General features: G+C 40.1%; 1 protein-coding gene across 4 annotated transcripts in view; it reads left to right on the top strand.

The window, feature by feature from the left end:
* Window positions 1–542: 542 nt before the first annotated feature.
* Tfg (trafficking from ER to golgi regulator) overlaps window positions 543–20,799 on the top strand; it is a 28,098-nt gene continuing 7,841 nt past the window's right edge. For 2 of the 4 annotated variants that reach the window (XM_059277437.1, XM_059277440.1), the window contains exons 1-5: window positions 543–678; window positions 5,143–5,371; window positions 8,284–8,367; window positions 12,607–12,753; window positions 16,952–17,119. In XM_059277437.1, the coding sequence (XP_059133420.1) occupies window positions 5,188–5,371; window positions 8,284–8,367; window positions 12,607–12,753; window positions 16,952–17,119 (583 nt within the window). In that variant the 5' untranslated portion in view covers window positions 543–678; window positions 5,143–5,187. Of the gene's footprint in view, window positions 679–953; window positions 1,338–5,142; window positions 5,372–8,283; window positions 8,368–12,606; window positions 12,754–16,951; window positions 17,120–20,799 lie in introns of those variants that run through there. The other 2 variants (XM_059277439.1, XM_059277438.1) reach the window with 2 other exon arrangements.

Below are 20,799 nucleotides of genomic sequence, written 5' to 3' on the forward strand. Positions count from 1 at the left end.
CCGTTTCGTGGGGCAGCCGCCCACCGCCAACCAGGCTCTCCTCCCAACAAGCACCAGCACAGCCGACGGCGCCCCGCCCACCGGCGAGGAGTGAGGAACTACGGGCTGTCCGGAAAACCGGAAGTGCTGGTAATCCTCCCGCCCCCGCATCCCCGCCCCCGCCCCGCGCATGCGTGCCCGCCTGGACCGGCTGGCACTTCCTACACCCGGTCATCCAGCGAGGAAGCGGGGCCGCTCACCCCACGCAGCCGGGTCTTGGCCCCGCCCCCCCCCCGGGCGCCTCACTCCATCGCGCATGCGTTCTGGGCGGGCCCGTCCGCTTTAGAGGCGGGGCGACGGGACAGGGTTTTTTTTTTTTAATTTTTTTTTTTTCTCTAGATTTCATTTTCTTTGGCTCCCGCCCCTGCTCTTCCCACCTGCCACGTACGGGCCCGCGGCTCTCGCTAGGCTTGTTGGGTGTGTGCGATTGGCCAGGCCTGCGCAGCTAGCTCCCAGCTCGGCGGCGAGGCTTCGGCTTCGGCTTCGGCTTCGGCTTCGGCTTCGGCTTCTTCTTCGGCGGAGGGCGGCCCAGCGAGCGGCGGCCGGAGCCTCCCCTGCTGCAACACTGCGGCGGCGGCGGCGGCGGCGGCGGCCTCGCAAGCGGCCGGGTCGGCGGGAGACAGCGGCCTCGGCCAGCGGGTACGGCCGCCGGAGCCCCGCGTGCCGCCGCCCTCGGAGGAAACCCCGGGGCGGGGGTGGGGTGGGGTGGGGTGGGGGGGAGACCCGGGCGGGCTGGAGGGCTTCTGGAACCTCCCAGCGCCCGGCGGCTGGGGCCGGGCACCGTGGGAAGGGGCTGGGAGTGAGGGGCCCCGGGGAGGCCGCCGGGCGGCCCTGCGCGGGGGAGGGGCGGCCGGGAGGGGGAGGGGAGGGCGCCCGGCCCGGCCCGGCCCGGTCTGGTCTGGTCTGGTCTGGTCTGGAGGGCGTTTGGACCGGCTGATACCCGGGTTCTGTTCCCTCCAGGGTCCCCCCACCCACCCAAAGGGTGGAATTATCCCGATTTGAGGAAAGGGGATTGAGGAGGGCCCCGGGGCGTTGGGTGTCTCCCTCACCCTGACTCGAGAGTGGCTTGGAAGGTGGAGAGTTGAAGCCTTCCAGGGAGAGAAGAAAGAGGGGCTTTGAGGAGGCTCGGAGCGTGTGGGGCCCAAGCCCTAGAGTGGTTTGGGTGGCGGAGCGTGGACCCCCAAAGGAAATACATAGATGGGGGTCACAAGAGGGAACCCCCAGTCGGTCCTGCGCTGTCAGGCTTGGTGTCCTCGTGAGGCCTTACCCAGTTTTACTGATGACAGTTCCTAACTTTTGTAAGTTTTGTCTCTGGGCACGGTTGGAAGGATTGTAGATACCTGATCTCAAAGGTTGTACAAATTTAGCCATTACTGTCCTTTATCCTGTGAAAAGAGTGCACCGTCCCATAACAACCGGTGAAAATGGTTACCATTCTTGCTTACAGGCATGTCGGACAGATTTTGAGGCCCCTTGGCAGTTTTAGAATAATCAAGTTTTTTGTTTTTCTTTCTTTCTGTCTGTCTGTCCTTTTTAAGGAAGCTTAGTGAGGGTGTGTATTTGAAGTTCTGAATTTTATGAGGGACTTACCCTCAGGGTAAGCAAGAGGAGCCTGAGGCTTCCCTGTTGGTCATACTTCCCAGTGTAGGGGGCACGCTTTATGTCCTTGGGCACATCGGTTTATCCCAGTAATCAGAAAATGTACTAGATGGAGGGCGGAGGGCACGTTAGTGGTTGAGTCACTTCTGGACTTAGGAGTGGGAAGACAGCAACTAGATATAGGTCGAAAAATGTCCTAGGGATCTATCTCACCAGCAGTTCTAGGAACTAATTCGTGTTAGTCTCTACCTTGTTAGAGAAAAAGAGGACCGCACTTGAAAACCTGTGTGGATGAGGAAATAACTGTGAAGCTTGTGTGTTTACCTGAGATCACTACAACAGTAGGGGGCAGCTTTTTGCAAAGACTGCAGGAGTTTACAGTCACTAGGAAACACTAGGAGTGAGTCTGGGCCACCCCTGGCAGACGGTAATGATATGTAGTTTTTAGGTCCATTGGAACTCAGTGCTTCCCAGTCCCATCAGAGGGTATATTAGCAAGTACGTTTGTACTGGAACTTGGTCTTACTTGGGAGTATATCTTGATATGAGGCGCCCTCTTTGACCACATAAAGAAGATGGATCTGGAACTGACTTAATATTCCAGCTTTCTTCTCCAAGTGCCTTTGCTCATTGGCCCCTTTGTGCAGGAAACAAAGCTCCTTAAGTAGCTTTTGTATGTCAGGTACTATTCTGGGTGCTTCTGGGAATATAGAATAACGTTTTACTGAAACTAAGCACTGGTCCTTTATATATTGCTAGTTTATATAGCCTATAGATAGAAGGCAGTAAATGCAGATTCATTGAAGATCTTTCCTGTCGTGTTGTCAATGAAAGCATGGGGTATTTACCATCTTGTTAAAGTTACTATACTTTAGGACCTGGGCTATAGTAGGTGTTCTGTAAATATTTCTTAAAGGCAGAGAACAAATTTGGCCAGCAAGTGAAGAGTTGGTTCTATAGAGGTTTAAGTTATCACAGTCGTTATGAGAAGTCCATTGTGAGACTGACTAAAAAAAAACAAAACAAAACACTATGTGCTCTTTGTATTAAGATAAGCATGGCATCCAGATTGTGGAACATAGTTCACTTTGTTCTACCTTGACCTTGTAGTGTTGTGTTTAGGTTTACTACCCCATTTCATTAAAGAGCTGCTAGTAAAAATGTAGTCTTCCCACAGGATGTGAAGGGGTTTATTCATTTAGGGGATAGTTAGATGGAAAAACTGGAGTATTTATGGGAGGAATATTGGGGAATTTATATTTAATAATCATGACATAATTTAGGATTGATTAAAAACTTCCCAAGTTGAATAGTTTGGTTTTTTGCTGAGTGAGGACTTTTCCACACCAAAGGAAGAGGGCAGAATAATTGCAAGAGAAGTGCAATGGTAGAAATTCAGTCAGTTTTAGAGAAGGAAACAGCTGCCACTAGTGGAAGTTCAAGATTGAAAGCAAAATGGCCAGTAGGAGGCTATGACTGCTTAACTGGCTCTCGGTGGCCATTTACTTGGATCAGATGAAAGAGTTGATGGTAAGAACATTCTGTGTCGATAGATAAGCATGTTCAGGAATTACTTGGCCCTGAGAAAAAGATATTAACCCATTATTTGATCCTAAATATGCATTTTTACAGTAGTAATTTGAATTATAAAGGTCTTAGTGTTTAGAATTTAAGATTATAAAGACATAAGACAGTCCTACTGAATAACCTGAAATAAGATAGTAGGAGGAAAATAAAACCCAAGACAGGAAAATTCTATAGCAAATAAATATTAAGTAACTACTTCTGTCACTTTTTAGAGTTATTTTATGTGGTGCCAAGTATTTATTGAACCCAAAGTTCAAAATTATGCATGCTAAGCAAGCACTTTACCATTGATCTATATCCTTATCCCTTTTTCTTTCTTTTGAGAGAATCACCAGTAGCCTGGACTGATCTTGAACTTGGTTTGTAGTTGAGGCGTCCTTGAGCTCCTGATCCTGCCCCCCTACACGTAGTTTTTCTTCTTTGTACACTGAGGAGTGCACACCTGGAGAGATGGATGGCTCAGCCCTTAGGAGCCTGCACTACTCTCGCAGAGGACCTGAGTTCAGTTTCCAGCACCCGTACCGGGGGCTCACAACCACCTATGGCTCCAGCTCCTGGTGATCCAACACTCTGGCCTCCTGCAGCACCTGCACACAATTAAAAATAAATTTTAAAAAAATATGAAGGAATACAGTCTAATCATACACACCCACTCTGATTGGAGGTAATGTGGGTCGGCAGGTTAATAGAGTTGTGTAGCTTGTTCGTGGATAGTTTTGTTAGAAAGCTCATGAGAATATTACTCATTTGTCCTTTCTCTTTGAGTTTCCAAAATAGGAAATTAGAAAAAGTACTCTGGAGATCTTATTTAGGAAAAATAGGAGGTTCTAATTTCATGTTCATACATGCCTCCTCTCCCAGGTTAACATTAGAGTTGTTTGACTAACTGTTATGTACAAGACCTCTTCTAGACTCTAGGAAGGTAGCAAACAAAACAGGAACTTCTGTATAAGGAAGAGGACAGTAAAAATTAAGTAATGTCTCATAGTGTTCAGTGTTTTGAAGAAAAATAAAGCAGGTGAGAAGAAGATAGTGATGAGGAGCCATTTTAAGTTAGATTGTTAGGGGAAACTCTTAACAGATGACATGTAATTAGCAGTCTGGTTCCATGAGGGGTGTGAAGAGTTGAAGGCAAAGGAGGACAGTAGACACGAAGCCTTGAGTTGGGAGGGGAATCTTAAACATTGGTGTAGCCGATGTGAATAAGGGAAAGAAGTAGGAAATGTGGGTTAAATACTAGGCCAGAGGCTGGGTCATGCCGAGGTTTTCTGTTTCTATGGGAATTCATTGGAAGGTTCCAAGCATAATGCCTTTAGATTTTATTTAAGAACAAACTTCTGATTTGTTGACAATACAATGAATGTGGATGAAAGTAAATAAGCAGACCATTTGAGACATTTTAAAATAAATCAGACAAAATATTGAATTGGATTAAGGGAGCTGCAAGGTCTTTTTTGTCTTGTGTTACTTGAAGAAAAGAGTTGCCACTAACAGATATAAAAACTTCAGGAGAGGCAATTTTGGGGAGTAGAAGATCAGGAATTTACTTTTAGACAGATAGTATTGGTATTGTCAGTTAAGTAGTTGAGTATATGAGTAAAAGGATACTATATATAATAGACATTACATTAGTAATAAAATGCTTCCAGACCATTTAGAATATATGTTAACAACAAGACAGGCACTCCCCCTCCATACCTTCAAACAGGGTTTCTCTATGTAACTCTGGTTGTCCTGGATCTCGCTTTGTAGACCAGGCTGGCCTCCAACTCAGAAATCCACCTGCCTCTGCCTCTGCCTCTGCCTCCTGCCTCCTGCCTGGGCCACCACCGCTGGTTGTTAGGCACTTTCTTAAGGGTTAACATTCTACTGCTTTCTACTTTTAATGTGTTTAGTCATCAAAACTATTTTCATCAGTTTTTTTTCCTAGAGTTGAATATATAGAGCATCCTGGAGTCCACCATGAACGGACAGTTGGACCTAAGTGGGAAGCTAATTATCAAAGCTCAGCTTGGGGAAGATATCCGCCGAATTCCCATTCATAATGAAGATATTACTTACGATGAATTAGTGCTAATGATGCAGAGAGTATTCAGAGGAAAACTTCTGAGTAATGATGAAGTTACAATAAAGTATAAGGATGAAGGTAAGAACATTTTTAAGATCTAAGTATTATAAGTGCTCTTTTGCCCATTTTTTTTTTTAGTATGCTATCTCCTTGTCCCCCCAATCTTAAATGGCCACTTTCTTTTATTTACAGTTTGCATAGTTTATACAAGTTCACTAAAAATGTAATTATTATTAAAAGGGATAGTCTGACATTTTCACAAAAAATACTTTTTCTCTTCCTGCCCAAATTTCCACATGTATGTTCAAAGGTGAAGGGATTCTCACTGTGTATTGGATGAAAAAGGATTTCTTTAGCAACCAGATATAGGAAAGCTGGCTTAAACAGAGGCAGGTGTCTCTGTTGTACGTCTTTGTTTTTTCTCTTCTCCTTTGGCAGAGTCTTAACTATGTAGTCCAAGACTGCCATGGCCTTGAGGCTTGCTGCTCCTGGCTAGCTGTGCTTCTTTGTTGCAGGAGTTTTCAGTATGCATTGTGCTGGTATGCATTGTCAGTTGATTGTAGGCAGTGCTCATGGGCTCATTGGACACAACTATTTTTTACAGAGATAAATTTTGCTTGACAGATACATCATCAAACATGGTAGAATTATTTAACTCTTTGATCAGGCTTCTTTGTTAACATCACTATTGATATTTTCTTGGGTGTTTACCAATGTCATTTAGCATTGTTGCTTATACTGTCCTTGCTGAAACAGTGTCATCCCCTAATACCTCTAACACTGCTTTTCCTGATTTTCTTTTTATCACTAACAGTTACTTTTCTGTGAGGACTGCCTTAAGTCATGACAGTTATTATTATAGAAACCTTACGTTCTTGGTGGTTCAACATTGAAGAAATCAAGAAGGGTTATCTAGCATCCCATGATTACCCTGAGCATTAACATCCAGCATGCAGATGGACAGAATAGGAAGAGATTTCACTTCCTAGGGTTTGAGATGATGTACATCTGTACACATAGTGTTGATCAGAGCCTGGTCACATGGCTTTGCTGAGCTACAGATGGAAATTGTTCATCCTTTTGCACCTATTTTGTACAACTTACAATTGTAAATGGACTGGTCATCAGCTAAGTTGGTCATCTACCAACATGTGTAAATTCTCCTTTTCTGTTGACATATGATCTAAGGGTACCCAAACTAATGTTTGAGAGTCACCATATTCTTCTTACTTTTTTGAGCAATCTCGTGTTTATAAATACATAGTTTCACTTCTATACCATTCAAATATATTCCTTAGTTGAGTGAATTTCTTTTCTTCTCTTGAATTTACAACTTAATTTGTTTTTTAAATTGTATATTTTTTTTAGTGGGCTGGGGACTAAATCTAGGACTTCTAGGCAAGCACTTTACCAATGAACCACACACCCAACACAACTCAATATATTAATAATAATTTTAACCTGAGACACTTTATTCTTTCCTCACACTTAGCATATCTTAAACTGACTTTACAACTGACTGGCTCTCTCTTTTCTCCCTCTCATGATGGCAAACTGTACAGGTCAGATACTAAATACTGTAGCTTTGCATATCACAGAACACCTCTGTCATACTACCTTCATTTTTGACAACTTAAAATGTAGAAGACATTCCTAGTTCATTATCCTGTTAAAGCAGGAGTGGTTCTGTTGGGTTGTGGTTTGTGGCTCCCACTTGGGGATATCTTCCGTATTGAAATCTGTCCCCCATATTCAGTTACCACTTTTATCTCTCTCTGTCCTTCCTTCCTTTGTTGTGGTGTTTTTTTAAAAAATTGTATAATTTGCTCACATTGTTTTTTTGTAGTCTATTAGCCACTACATGAGATAGCAACTTAGATAACATCCCAACAGAGATACTCATTCGGTTACTGTTACAGGATTCAAGGAAAGAAAAAGACTAAGACTGAGTACTGAAAGTCTCTCCATTTTTGCTTTTGTATGTTATTTTCTTTGAAATGTGTTTTATGAGCAAAATTTCTGAGAATTGAGCACTATATGTATACGTATGGGTCTGCTTATAAAGATCTAAAAACAATTACAAAGTACCTAGTTCATGCCTAGTTTTTGACACATTTGTTCAAAGTAAATATGTCTAACAAGTTTTAAAATGGGTTTAGTAGAGTGCCCCAGGACAAAATTCCTCGCCCAGGTTTTTGAAGACACCCTTGACTGACTCTTGTGGCTGGTTTCCCCACCCCACACCTTTCCTCAGCTTTGTGAATGCTTTTGAAACATTCAGTAGATACAGTATTTTCATTGTTAGGGTCCTAGGGTATCTCTCTCTTCAGCATGCATTATTTTATATATATTTACATAGGAATGCATTTCTGGAGAAAATCGTCCTCAGTATGGTCGGTCAGTGATCTAAAGGTCTCACTCTGGTTTACTAAGGTGGTCTTGTAACCCTTTTTGCAGCTCTATGCTATTAATTTATGTAACTCTCCCTTGATTTGTGGTAGTGCATTTTATTAAAAGTAAGGATTTGAACCATGAGAAATCCTTGTTTTTATAATTGGTAAATATATTTAAGTGTTTTAGAATGGAAAGATTTTTCAATCTAATCTAGTAATTTGTGATATTGTTATATCTCTTAAGACTAAAAGCTAATTTGAATGATTCATTTTTGAGACAGGGTTTCTCTGTGTAGACCAGGCAGGCTATCTTTAACTAAGAGATTCACCTGCTCTGCCTCGCTAGTCCCTAGTGCTGGGATTAAAGGTGCACACCACCCACCCTGCTTAACTTTAGCTACATTTTCTCACAAGTATATGATAAATATGTGTAAGATTGGTAGGCAAAGTTGATTTAGTATTTTTTTAAAAATCTATCTTAGATGATACTTGGTTCTTATGGGAGATTCTAATTGTAGTCTGTAGTTTACGTTTTCGTTTGTATGACCTGCTTGAGTACTGTTGCAAATCTGAATTTATTTTTCTTTTGAATTTCAGATGGAGATCTTATAACAATTTTTGATAGTTCTGACCTTTCCTTTGCAATTCAGTGTAGTAGAATACTGAAACTGACATTATTTGGTGAGTGGCAAACTTTATAATGAATTTACTTCCTGATGTTTTTTTATTTGCTTTGGCTTTTTACTTTTAATGGCTCAGAGTTACATAATAACACTTTAAAATACTTAAAATATTTGCACCCCCCCCACACACACTTTAAATTACTTGAAACAATGTATTAAAAGTGGTAGAAGTTTAATTCAGGCAAAACAAGATTGTAGTTTTCCTGTGTCCTGGACTGTGGGACAAATCTCTCCCACTAGTGTTCCCCAAGTAAACACACAGAGGCTTATATTAATTAAAACTCTATGGCCTAATGGCTCAGGCATCTTGCTAGCTAGATCTTACATCTTAAATTAACCCATTTCTATAAATCTATACCTTGCCACATGGTTCGTGGCTTACCGGTATCTTTACATCTTGCTTCTCATGGCGGCAGCTGGCAGTGTCTCCTGACTCAGCCTTCTTCCCAGAATTCTCTTCTCTCTTTGTCCTGCCTATACTTCCTGCCTGGCTACTGGCCAGTCAGCACTTTTATTTATCAACCAAATCAGAGCAACACATTCACAGCATACAGAGCGATATCCACAGCACAAGATTCCTTTATTTTTGAAATAAGATATAACTTAGGAATCTCTGGTAAAAGTTTTAATTTTGTAATGTCAGAATTTTGGCATTGTTAGGCTATTTATGTTATTTTTCTCTAGAATACGTTTTTACTTTTTTTTAGGGCTTAGCATATAAGTCTGCTACTTTGGATATTATTTTTCAAGGAGTAAAGGCTAACAGTGATGGGTCTTAGATATAGCTCAGTAGTAGTATATTTGCTTGGCATGCAGAGGGACCCAGGTTCTATTTTCAACATTGAAGAAAAATAAGCTAAAGATAATGCTGATAAAAAGATGTAAGATAAATTTAATCTTAGATTTTATTTTGTTTTAGGTCTAATAGATTGCCAGGTAGAATGCTTATAGGGTGTAATAGAAATAATTGCAGAGTTAAAGTAGTTGCTTAGTTGTGATTATGTGAAAAATAAGAACTAAAATATTTACTTTCTTTACTTTTTTTTCCTTTTGTTTAATTTTTTGGAAATTATATTATTCTGAACCTTAGTGTTTTAGGAAATGCAACCATATTCTGTTGATTTAATTTTATGTATTTTTTTCTCCATTCAGGAAAGGCAAATATGAATCAGGGTTTTTTTTTTTGTTGTTGATGTTGTTTGTTTGTTTTCTGTCCTTTTTTAATGTTAACAAAAATTGTTTAAACGTTTTAATAGAGGATACCTTTTTACAATGTCTCTTGGCCAGAGGTAAGGAAGACTAGATACTCTGAGCTCTTCCTTCTTTCCAAAGGGGTATGTGTGTGTGTCCCCACTCCCACCCCCACCCCTCTGTGTGTGTGTGTGTGTGTGTGTGTGTGTGTGTGTGTGTGTGTGTGTGCACGTTATTCATCTTGCCTAGGAAACAGAACCATACCAAAATAAAAACAGATGTGGTTCTGGATTGTTGGCTCAGCAGTTAAGGGAGCTTGCTGCTCTTCCAGAAGACCTAGCACTCATGTTGGGCAGCTCACAGTCACCTGTAATTCCAGCTCTGGGGGATCCAACGTGGTCTGCGCGGGTACCAGAAGGCATACAGGTCGCATACAGACACACATACATAAAATAAACAGGTAGAAGAAAATAGGTGCAACTGGGGTGGGGCAGGCAAAGAGAGGGAGAGACTGAGAAAGACTTGAATAACAAGCTGAAACCCGGAGTATTCTTGGTGGCTGTGGTGAAGCTTTTACTTTGCATTGTGTAAGAACTACCATTTCATGTCTCTGTGGCAGTGTAAGTCCAGGATCCTAGATCTTTCAATAGTCTCTGTTTTCAGAAAAAGGAATAATGTAGAAAAAACTCTTGCCCTTGATACAGGAAAGATCAAGGGTACACTGGGATCTTGGAGGTTTGGGAATAGTTCATTGAGAATTTATTTTTTTTCCGAGACAGGGTTTCTCTGTGTAGCTTTGCGCCTCTCCTGGAACTCACCTGGTAGCCCAGGCTGGCCTCGAACTTACAGAGATCCGCCTGGCTCTGCCTCCTGAGTGCTGGGATTAAAGGCGTGCGCTGCCGCCGCCGCAGCCACCACCACCTGGCCGAGAATTTATTACTATGGTCCTTAGATGGACTTTGTTTAAATTTAAAGTTTCTGTGTAGTTTTGAGTCTTTATAGCATAAAACAGAAAAAAGTATAAGAAAGATAAAAAAATTTGGATCTCAATCTAAGTCATAGTGGTTTCTTACAGACTTCTACTACTGGTGGTCCGATCCATAAGATACACAACATTGACCATGTATGCAAGAAGCAGTGAGCATAGCTGGTTGCAGAATTGATAGTCTCCAAAATGTGTGTCAAAAATTATAAGAACTTCAAAGAAGGAATAATAGTATAAGCATAGGGCACTATGCAAAAGTATTAAACTTTAAAAAGGGCTTGGTAATTTTTTAGAAATGAAAAATAAAATTGAAAGAATGAAGTGTACATACAATATAACCCTACAGACTCAGAGACTAGGAGATGATGAGAATGAAATATTAAGAATTTTCAGGGTAAAATGGAGTGTAAATATATTAAAACATAGCTAAGGGAGTTTTCAAGATTATATAAAATAAATGAAGCTTTAGAGGGTGAATCTTGGACATCTAGAAATGAGGAAGCAATACAGTTTCGTTTGTGTTTTCTAAGCTGTGACACTATTTTTAGAGAATGAGTAATTAAATAAGATAATGTGCCTTCCTTAAAAAAAAAAAAAAAGAAAAAAAAGCCCTGCTGATTGTTAAGTAATGACTGTGGCTTTCCCTAGTGCCTGTAGAAGCCGTGGATTTGTAGGACGGTGTTGATTCATAAGCTCTGCATAATTAGTTAATGGATTACTTTTGTTGTTTTTGAGACAGAGTCTCAATATGTAGGCTTGACTGGCCTGAGAGTCCTGTGTAAACCATGCTGGTCTAGAACTCCGAGATTCCACCTGTCTCTACATCCAATTAGGGATTAAACAAATGCCCAAATGCATCGCCACACCTGGCTTGATTACTTTTGGGAGCAACTGTTTAAGTCAAATATGGGCAAGCTGGATAACATCTGTTAGTCATATTTTGTCTTGATAATTATATATAGAGTAATGTGTTTCTGTATTATTTCAAGAATATTACATAGTACAAAATATAATTTGGAAGTTACATAATTTTCTATTAAAATAACTTCAGTTTGGTAATTTTCATGAAAATGGAGCTTTCTACAGTGTTGGTGTATTTTATTATAGTTCTTTTTTTTGTTTGGTTTTTTTTTTTGGTTTTTCAAGACAGGGTTTCTCTGTGTAGCTTTGCGCCTTTCCTGGAACTCACTCTGTAGCCCAGGCTGGCCTCGAACTCACAGAGATCGCCTGCCTCTGCCTCCCAAGTGCTGGGATTAAAGGCGTGCACCACCACCGCCCGGCTTATAATTCTTGTAGTAAACATTTTTGCTAGTATCAAGACTGATGACAGTGTTTCTGCTTCTAGAAAGTAAGCTATAAGCAATTGTCTTTTCCTTGGGGGCGGAGGGGGGGGGAGATTACCCAAAGGCCTGGTGTGGTGACATGGCCCTTCATCCCAGTACCTGAGAGGCAGAAGCAGACAGAGTTTGAGGTCAGCCTAGTCAACATAGCAACAAAGTTCCAGGCTAGCGAGGGCTGAGTGAGACTCTGTCTCAAAAAAAAAAAGGAAAAAAGGAATTATTTAAATGGCGACATCAACTGCATGTCTTGTATCTTTTTTTGTTACCTTTTAAAAGTATATATTTTAATACTTTTAATTTTTAACATTCTAAAAATACTTTTAGGGGCTAGGGAGATGGCTCAGTGGGTAAGGTTCTTGCTGTACAACCCCAGGACCTGAGTTCCGATCCACAAACACTGAGGTAAAAAGTTGGGCATGGTGACATGTCTGTAACTCCAGCACTGGGGTAGGAAGAACATTGCTGGCCAGCCCAATCTAGCAGCTGGTGAGAAGCAGATGTAGTGAGAGACCTGTCTCCAAAAGTAAAGTTAAAAACCATAAAGGAAAATACTCAGCCTCGCTTTCATACTTCATGTACACAGACAAGTTAAAATAAATGAATGAAAGTAAAACTACTTCTGATTTCTGCTGCTTATTTTTCTTCAGTGTGTGTTATTTTAGTAGCATACTTACTCTAATTTCATCTCCTAAATTGAAGCAAATTAATGATTCTGTTTTAGTTAATGGCCAACCAAGACCCCTTGAATCAAGTCAGGTGAAATATCTTCGTCGAGAACTGATAGAACTTCGAAATAAAGTGAATCGCTTATTGGATAGCTTAGAGCCGCCTGGAGAACCAGGACCTTCTACCAGTATTCCTGAAAACGGTAAACTGAATTTATTTTATTCTATTCTAATGAATTCTTCCACCATTTTTGTGGAGAGAGGGAGCGCGTGTGTGTGTGTGTGTGTGTGTGTGTGTGTGTGTGTGTGTGTGTGTGATGAACAATAATAAATAAATGCACAGGTGAGAGCATAAGTCAGCAGTGCTGTTGTGATGAGTTTTTTCTTTACAGTTAGTCTCAAACTCCAGAGTTTATGCAGTAAGGTCAGTTTTCAAACCCTTTGATTCATGAGCTGTTATTAGTGTGAGAACTAATGAATCTTAGGATTGCAGATGATTTTATTATGATTTTATGTAGTAAAAACTAAGTTTCCGGTGCAAAATAGTTTTAGATTAGTACTTTAAAATTTTACTGGTGGCATGTACTATTACAATACACTTTTATGTTTATTATAAATAGTAAAGAGAATTTAAGGCTTATTGACATATTTGGAGCTGATGTAGTTTCAGCACCAAAATGTATTTTAAAATATGGCCTGAGATTAGAACTGTTTTTATAGATTTAAAGAATTTCTTTTAAAAACCAACTATTTTCTTCAACTTTTGTTTCTTAACTATTTCAGTTAAAATGGATTTGTAAATGACTGCTCTTAGTTTTTAAATGTTTAAAATACGAAGTGGCAACTTTTTAGCGATCCAGGCTAGCTGTATGTAAGGTCATACAGAGAATTCTTTGGAAAGGTGGCATTGTCTAATCTCTTGAAACCCTTAGACTGGGGTATTGTATTTTTTGCTCCTAGATAATTTTGGAAGTTTGCTTTTCTCTCTTCATCCTCCTCCCCATTTCCCTTCATTTCTTCATGCTTCTCTGTGCCCTTGTCTCCTCTTCCTTTGAAGAACAGATCCAGGGTCTGGATCTATACTGAGTTATAGACCCAGTCCCTTGATTGATTTACTTTTAAAAATTTGGTTATATTTTAAATAAAACCATTTTTCTATAATTTCCTTCTTGTCTTTTTTTAGCCATTTGGAATTGTGTTGTTGGTAAACGCTCAATAAATATTTACTGATGAATTAGTAATTTCGAATCTCACCCTTATTTCAAAATATGATGAAATTTACTAAAATACTTTGTGATCTTGGACACTTATGATGAAGGCTTCTATGTTTCAAAGTAAAGCAGTTTACTTCTTCTGATCCTCGCCCTTGTTTGTTTGTTGGTTTGTTTGTTTGGCGCATATGTGTGCATGTGCATTTGGAGGTCAGAAGACAACCTTGGCTATCTTTCTCCAAGGACCTTCCACCTGTTGCTTTATGACAGGATCTCTGATTGGCCTGGAACTTCACCAAGTGGGCTAGTCTAGCTGGCCAGTGAACTTGCAGGAATCTGCTTGTTGCTGCCTCCTGGCTTGCCAGTGCTGGGATTACAGGATGGTACTACCTAGCCAGCTTGTTACTTGGATTCTGGGGTTTGCAAACTCAGGTCCTCTTCAATATAAAGCGAGTACTGCTTCTGGAGCTGTCTCCAGTCGTGAACTTTGCCTTTCTAAACTAAAATCCCAGTTTTACATCAAGGATGAAATGAGAACTTTCTAGACCATTCTCCCAGAAGAATTAATGCATGTTTACATTATATAACCATGTCAAAGATTATGAGGGACAGACCAAAATTCAACCAACATAGCCATTACCATGCAGCAGTTGCCTAAGTGGCCCTCATTCCTCTTTAAGGACTAGAACTCTGTTATATAGTATTTCCTGAGGGCTTGGTTTATTTTAGAAGCCTAGATTAGTAGAGGCAGTAGTAGCATGAAGGGGATTCATTTGTGAGGTTAGTGTGGAGTGCTCTTGGGATTAGAGGAAGGAAATTGGTGAGGAAGATAAGATAGTGATTCCATGCAGTTGAAAAGATTTAACTTTAGGTAAGCTTTGTATCCATTTACAGTATTATCAAGTTGCTTGCTTGATAACAAAAAATGATAATTTTTATTAATTGAGTAAATGGTTAGGATTATTGCTTTTTTGAAACTTTGCTGTTGTTACCATATTGTTTCTTAATTTGTGAAATTCAGGTTATTCTGGTTTGAATGAGAAAGGCCCCCTAGGCTCATGTACTTGAATGCTTAGTCACCAGTTAGTGGAACTGTTTGAGAAGGATTAGAAGGTGTGGCCTTGTTGGAGGAAGTATGTCACAGTGAGTGAGCTTTGAGGTTTCAAAAGCTCTCAGCTACTGCTCTAGTGCCATGCCTGTCTGCTTCCTGCTGTTGAAGATCATGGACTAATCCTCTGAAACTGTAAGCAAGCCCCCAGTGGAACAGTTTCTTCTTTAAGAGTGGCTTTGGTTGTGATGTGTCTCTTCACAGCAGTAGACCAGTGACTAAGATACAAGGGCATACATAGTACAAATGCATCTATCAAAGTAGACCTAACACTAGTGAACCCAAATCACTTTCAAGGATTACCTTAAGTCAGGATCGTGTCATTTATACTTTGTCACCTTGTGTATTAATTTGAAGAACATTCTAAACACATTTTTCTACAAGTATTTTAATAACTAATTTAATAAGTAATGCATGTTTAAAATACATAGCAAAACTGTTATTTTATAGATGAGAAGGAATTTTTGGCTGGTTTGGTTTTTATGTTAATAGTAGAGGAATAGACAAAACATAAGAGTTGAGATCCTAAATTAAGGCAAGATTTCTGTTCTTTTGCAAAACAAAACATTTGTTACTCTGTTTCCTGGGTATCTGGGTTTTTTGCGGGGATGGCGGCGTTGGTTTGGTTTTTGGTTTGGTTTGGTATTTTTGAGACAGGGTTTCTCCGTGTTGTTTTAGTGCCGGTCCTGGATCTTGATCTGTAGACCAAGCTGGCCTCGAACTCACAGAAATCCACCTGGCTCTGCCTCCTGAGTGCTGAGATTAAAGACATGCGCCACCACTGCCCGGCTCTCCTGGGTATCATATATGTATGTGCAGGTCACTGGGGTGTGGGCTGGAAAAACAGCTCAGTTGGTAAAGTTCTTGGTATAGTGTCTGTCTGTGTTCAGTCCCCAGAACCTGTGTTAAAAACAAACAAACAAAACCTTCCTGGTATGGTGGTGTGTGTTTGTAAACCCAGCACTGTAGAGGTAGAAACAGGCAGTTGTCTAGGGCTCACTGGCTAGCCAGGGAGAGACCAGATAGTCTACTTGATGAATTCCAGGCCATTGAGAGACCCTATCTCAAAAAGCAAACTGGACAGCTCTTGAGAAATGTCCCTGGAGATTGTCTTCTGACCTCCATATCCATATGCACCTGAGTGAAAACACACACACACACACACACACACACACACACACACGTGCAAGTTGGTGTTATTATTGTGATGAAACACCATAACTAAAAGCAACTTGAGGAGGAAAGGATTTATTTGGATTACATATCCTGAATCATAGCCCATTGTTGGAATCCAAGGTAGGATACTCAAACCAGGCAGGAATCTGGAAGCAGGAGCTGATTAAGAGGCCATGGAAGAGTGCGGCTTACTGACTTACTGCTTATGGCTTGCTCAGCCTGCGTTCTTATGGAACTCAGGACCACCAGCCCAGGAGTGGCCTCACCCACAGTAGGCTGGGCCCTCCCACACCAATCACTGATTAAAGAAAATGCCCCTCAGACTTGTGTTCAAACCAATCTTAGGGAGGCAATTTCTCAGTTGAGGCTCCCTCTTCTCAGATGACTATAGCGTGTGTGTCAAGTTGACATAAAAACTAGCCAGCTCAGGCTCCAAAAAAAGTAAAATGTAAAACAATTGTGTTTTTAAAGAAGCTTTAAAATAATAATGATGTTTTTTTCTCCTTTTCTCATTTTTCTTTTCTTTTGCTATTGAGACAGTCTTGCTGTGTAGCTCAGGCTGACCTAGAACTCTTGATCCTCCTGTCTTAGCCTCCTGAGTGCCAGGATTATAGGCAGGCACCATTCTCTGTGCTCAGATTAATCTAGTAATTCTAAATGGAAGAATGGGGAGAGACAGTAGTTCTTTCTGGAAAACTGCTCTTTATCTTGTATTTCCTTTTACCCATTTTTCTTGAAGCATAAACACACATGAAGAAAGTAAAACATTCTATAGTTTTGTATTCACAAATTCTTATTCTAGCATTCCTGACAATATTTATACACATGTATATTTTCTTGTCTTACTTTTTTTATGCCTTTTTGAGTATACATGAAATAAACTTGTTTATTCCTTTATTCTTACAGATACTGTGGATGGTAGGGAAGAGAAGCCTGCTGCCTCTGATTCTTCTGGAAAACAGTCTACTCAGGTTATGGCAGCAAGTATGTCAGCTTTTGATCCTCTGAAAAACCAAGATGAAATCAACAAAAATGTCATGTCAGCATTTGGATTAACAGATGACCAGGTTTCAGGTAGGTCAGTTCCTTTTTCTCTCTATCCTTATCTCCCCTCTTTCATGGATACAGAGAAATACCATGTCTTAGGGTTCAGCCAGTTACTTTTTACACATTTAAGTTCCTATAAAACAGGGAAATGCATGATTTCGGCACCCCAAAGAGACTCTTTGCCCTTTCCAGTCCGTAGCACTCTTTCCATCTTAAGGAATGACTGCTGTTTGTTTCAGCTAAATTTTATTAAAAGCAGGATTTTCAGATTCTTTTTTTTTTTTTTTGGTTTTTCGAGACAAAGTTTCCCTGTGTAGCTTTGTGCCTTTCCTGGAACTCACTTGGTAGCCCAGGCTGGCCTCGAACTCACAGAGATCCGCCTGCCTCTGCCTCCCAAGTGCTGGGATTAAAGGCGTGCGCCACCACTGCCCAGCGGGCAGATTCTTTTTTAAAAAAAGAGAAAGAAAAAAAAAAACAACTGTTTGATTAAAAAAACTTTACAGATTTTTTTGTAGGACTTAAATTGGATTTTAAATTGCTATCTCTTCTGATCTTAGGAAATTAAAATTAAACAGATTTCTGGTTAATTGCTTGTATGCAAATAAGTTTTAGCTTTAAAGCAGCCCTTGTATTGTGATTTATTCTTTCTTCTTAGTTTTTGGTTATCATTTTGCCAGCATTATTCCTGTTTTTCTTTGGGGATCCTTATCACACATCATTGCTGAATGCTTCATGTTTTTATTGGCTGCTTTCCTGTTTTATAATATGTGTCAGATTTTCTTGTTTCTATCTGCCTTGCAGTTCTTCATTGTAGGTGGGCATTTTCATTAGTGTATCTTTCTGACTTGTGATTTTTGATGTTGTTATTGTTTTTTTGTTTTTTTTCTAAGAGCTTTGTTATTGCCCTTCCAGACTTAATAAACTCCTGCAGCCAGTAGCTTTGTCTCGTTTTCCAGCAGTGGATTCTGCTTTCTTCCTTTCTTTTTCATGTTTCTTCTCAGCCCGCTTGGAGTTACCTCCATTTCCGAAACAGAGGCATGGCTAAAGATTGGGCGGAGTTTATGATTTCAAGTAATTAGCCCTTCAGTGACAGGGAGTTTCACCTTCATCTCCAGCTCCTTGTCCAACCATGAAGCTGTTAATATGATGGTTTTCTGCCATTGAAGCTACAGAGTCGTCTTGAAACTCTTAATTCACTGTGTTTCTCCTGGGAGAAACTTTTTTCTGGTTTCTGTGAGATTTGATTGACTAGTAGTTATCTTAAATAATTGTTTTCTTCTGCTTTGTTCAAATTTTTGCTACCCGGGGAAGGGTTTACCTCAATCATTTACTTTGCCATTTTCAGCAGTTGAAGATAGAGAATTTATTTGGTCTGTTCATTTTCATCTTCTTAAAAATTTTTGTGGGATTATTCACTGAAGAGAATTGTGTTAGATTTTGAGGAGACAGTTGAATATGTTACCTGTTCTTGGCAAAAGATAAACAAATGATACATATGAAAACCATGTCAAGGGCTGAAATATGAACTACTGTTTCAGCTACTTCAAATGTTAGGAAATGCGCTATATAAAAGCCAGCCTTAAAACTTGAATTGGATGTCATATATCAGACCAGAATATTATGACTATGATTTCTATTATATGAAGACCATTTTCATGTGGATTTGTACACTTAGTTGTCTTCACATAGACAACAACCAGAGTACTTTTTTAATTCTCCATGTGTGATCTGGTAAGGGGAGGAAATAGCTACACAGTAATGTAGAAGTGAAGAGAATGAAGTGTTAGAACAGGATGAACACCAGTCATAAGCTCCATCCAAGAGAGAAAAGAAGAGCCAAGCACTGAGTATGTTTAGGATTCATTTAGGGAAAGTAAGTGTGTGTGTGTGTGTACAAGTAAAGTAGTGGTAAACCAGTCAGTCATACATTTTAACCTGGTAATCAGCTTTCCCATTACTATAACCCAGCGTAGATTCTCATTAGTACATGACTGTTAAAGGGCAAACCATTTGCCTAAAATGGTGGTGTACCAGCTTTGTCTTGTAGTGATAAAATGCCTGAGAAAATAACTTGAGACACTGGTTCTTAATCCATGGGTCATGACCCCTTTGGGGGCTGCATATCAGATGTTTACATTATGATTCATAACCGTAGCAATGAAATAATTTTATGGTTGGAGTCACCACAGCCTGAGGAACTGTTTTAAAAGATCATAGTATTAGGAAGGTTGAAAACCACTGATGTAGAGGAAAGGGATGTATTTTGGTTTGTTCTCCCAGAAATCTCAGTTCATGATCCATTGACTCCATTAGCTTGGCCCTGAATCGAGGCACAGTACCCCAGGGGCTGAATGTGTAAGAGAAGGCTTTGTACTTGATGGTGGTCAGGAAGCAAATGAGCAAGTTAAAGGGGCTAGAGACAAGATAGATTCTTAAAGTATTGCTCTCAAGAACCCACTCCCCTTTTTACCTTCTAATAGCCCACCCCACTATCAGTTTATTAGTGGGATAATCCAGTTATGAGGTCCAGGCACTTTTTGTTTCAGACACTTCTCAAAAGTCCATCAGCCTCAGTACTTGGTCTTTGGTGGCATTTTAGATTTAAATCATGGTAAGTTCTGAGGACATACCACTAGAGCAGTTGGAGACTACTTTCAGGGAAAGCCTGTTAATAATATTATTTAATTCAAGCTTTTAAAGTGGTAATTGCTTTTAGAAGCTTTTGCTATAAGCTCCCTTTAATTCATAACTCTTCCAAGTAACCTTGAAGTCAGAATTAGTGTGCTTTTTACATAATGAAAAGGCTGTGGCACAGAGAGATTCAGTAACCTGCCCAAAATCAGCAGTCACTGTTAGCTCTGGCAATGCCCCCTAAATAATTGAACTCCAAAAACTCTTTAAACCACTCCTCTGTGTTGCTAAAATAACTTAAAGGAGTAAGCCATCTGTAGTTCTTCAGAATAATGTACTTACTGACTGTCACAGTATTAGAGCTGTACAGAGAATCTAGATTTTCTGTACTCAATTCTGTGTTCCTTATCCAGGCAGAATTTGATTGACAACAGATGTAAGTAGAGTCCTAGACATTATGGAAGCAGAAAAGAACCTGAGCATGGCCAAAGTTCTTAAAGTCTTAAGGAAACTGGGGCCAGTGTGGAAATACCTAGTAGAAATCCGTATGGCTCATAATAAAAGTAAGCCATAGAGAAATTCTCTAGGGACTACAGTATAAGTCAAAACACTTATTAGAATTGTAAGTAGGTTTTAAAGAATTGTATGTGACTGTTGAGATTAATCGGAGAGTGGAGGAATGGTGATTAGTAGAGGTCAGAAAGCTACCCTATGAAACTATGGAGTGGATCAGTTTAACTAAAAGAGGAACATGTGAGAAGACAAGTGAAAAATGCTTACAACCCTGAATATAACCAGGATGATTACATTGAATTTATAGACAGTAGAGACCCGCTTAAGAAGGCAGCACTGGTTTTGGTTGACTGTAGATAGGAGTTTTGATTTTGACATGGGAGGATAGGACTCAGGAATTTAACATTTCACACATTGTAGGGAATGATTTCCAGTTTTGAGTTTGGGTCCTAAAGAGTGGAGCAACTGTGAGAATACAGAGTACATGAGCTTAGTGTATTTTTGGTGATGTGGTTGTTGCATAGCCATTTTCTTTTAATGTTACTAACCTGGACTTTTAGTTG

This window comes from Peromyscus eremicus, chromosome 12 (assembly GCF_949786415.1).
Source record: "Peromyscus eremicus chromosome 12, PerEre_H2_v1, whole genome shotgun sequence".
NCBI lineage: Eukaryota > Metazoa > Chordata > Mammalia > Rodentia > Cricetidae > Peromyscus > Peromyscus eremicus.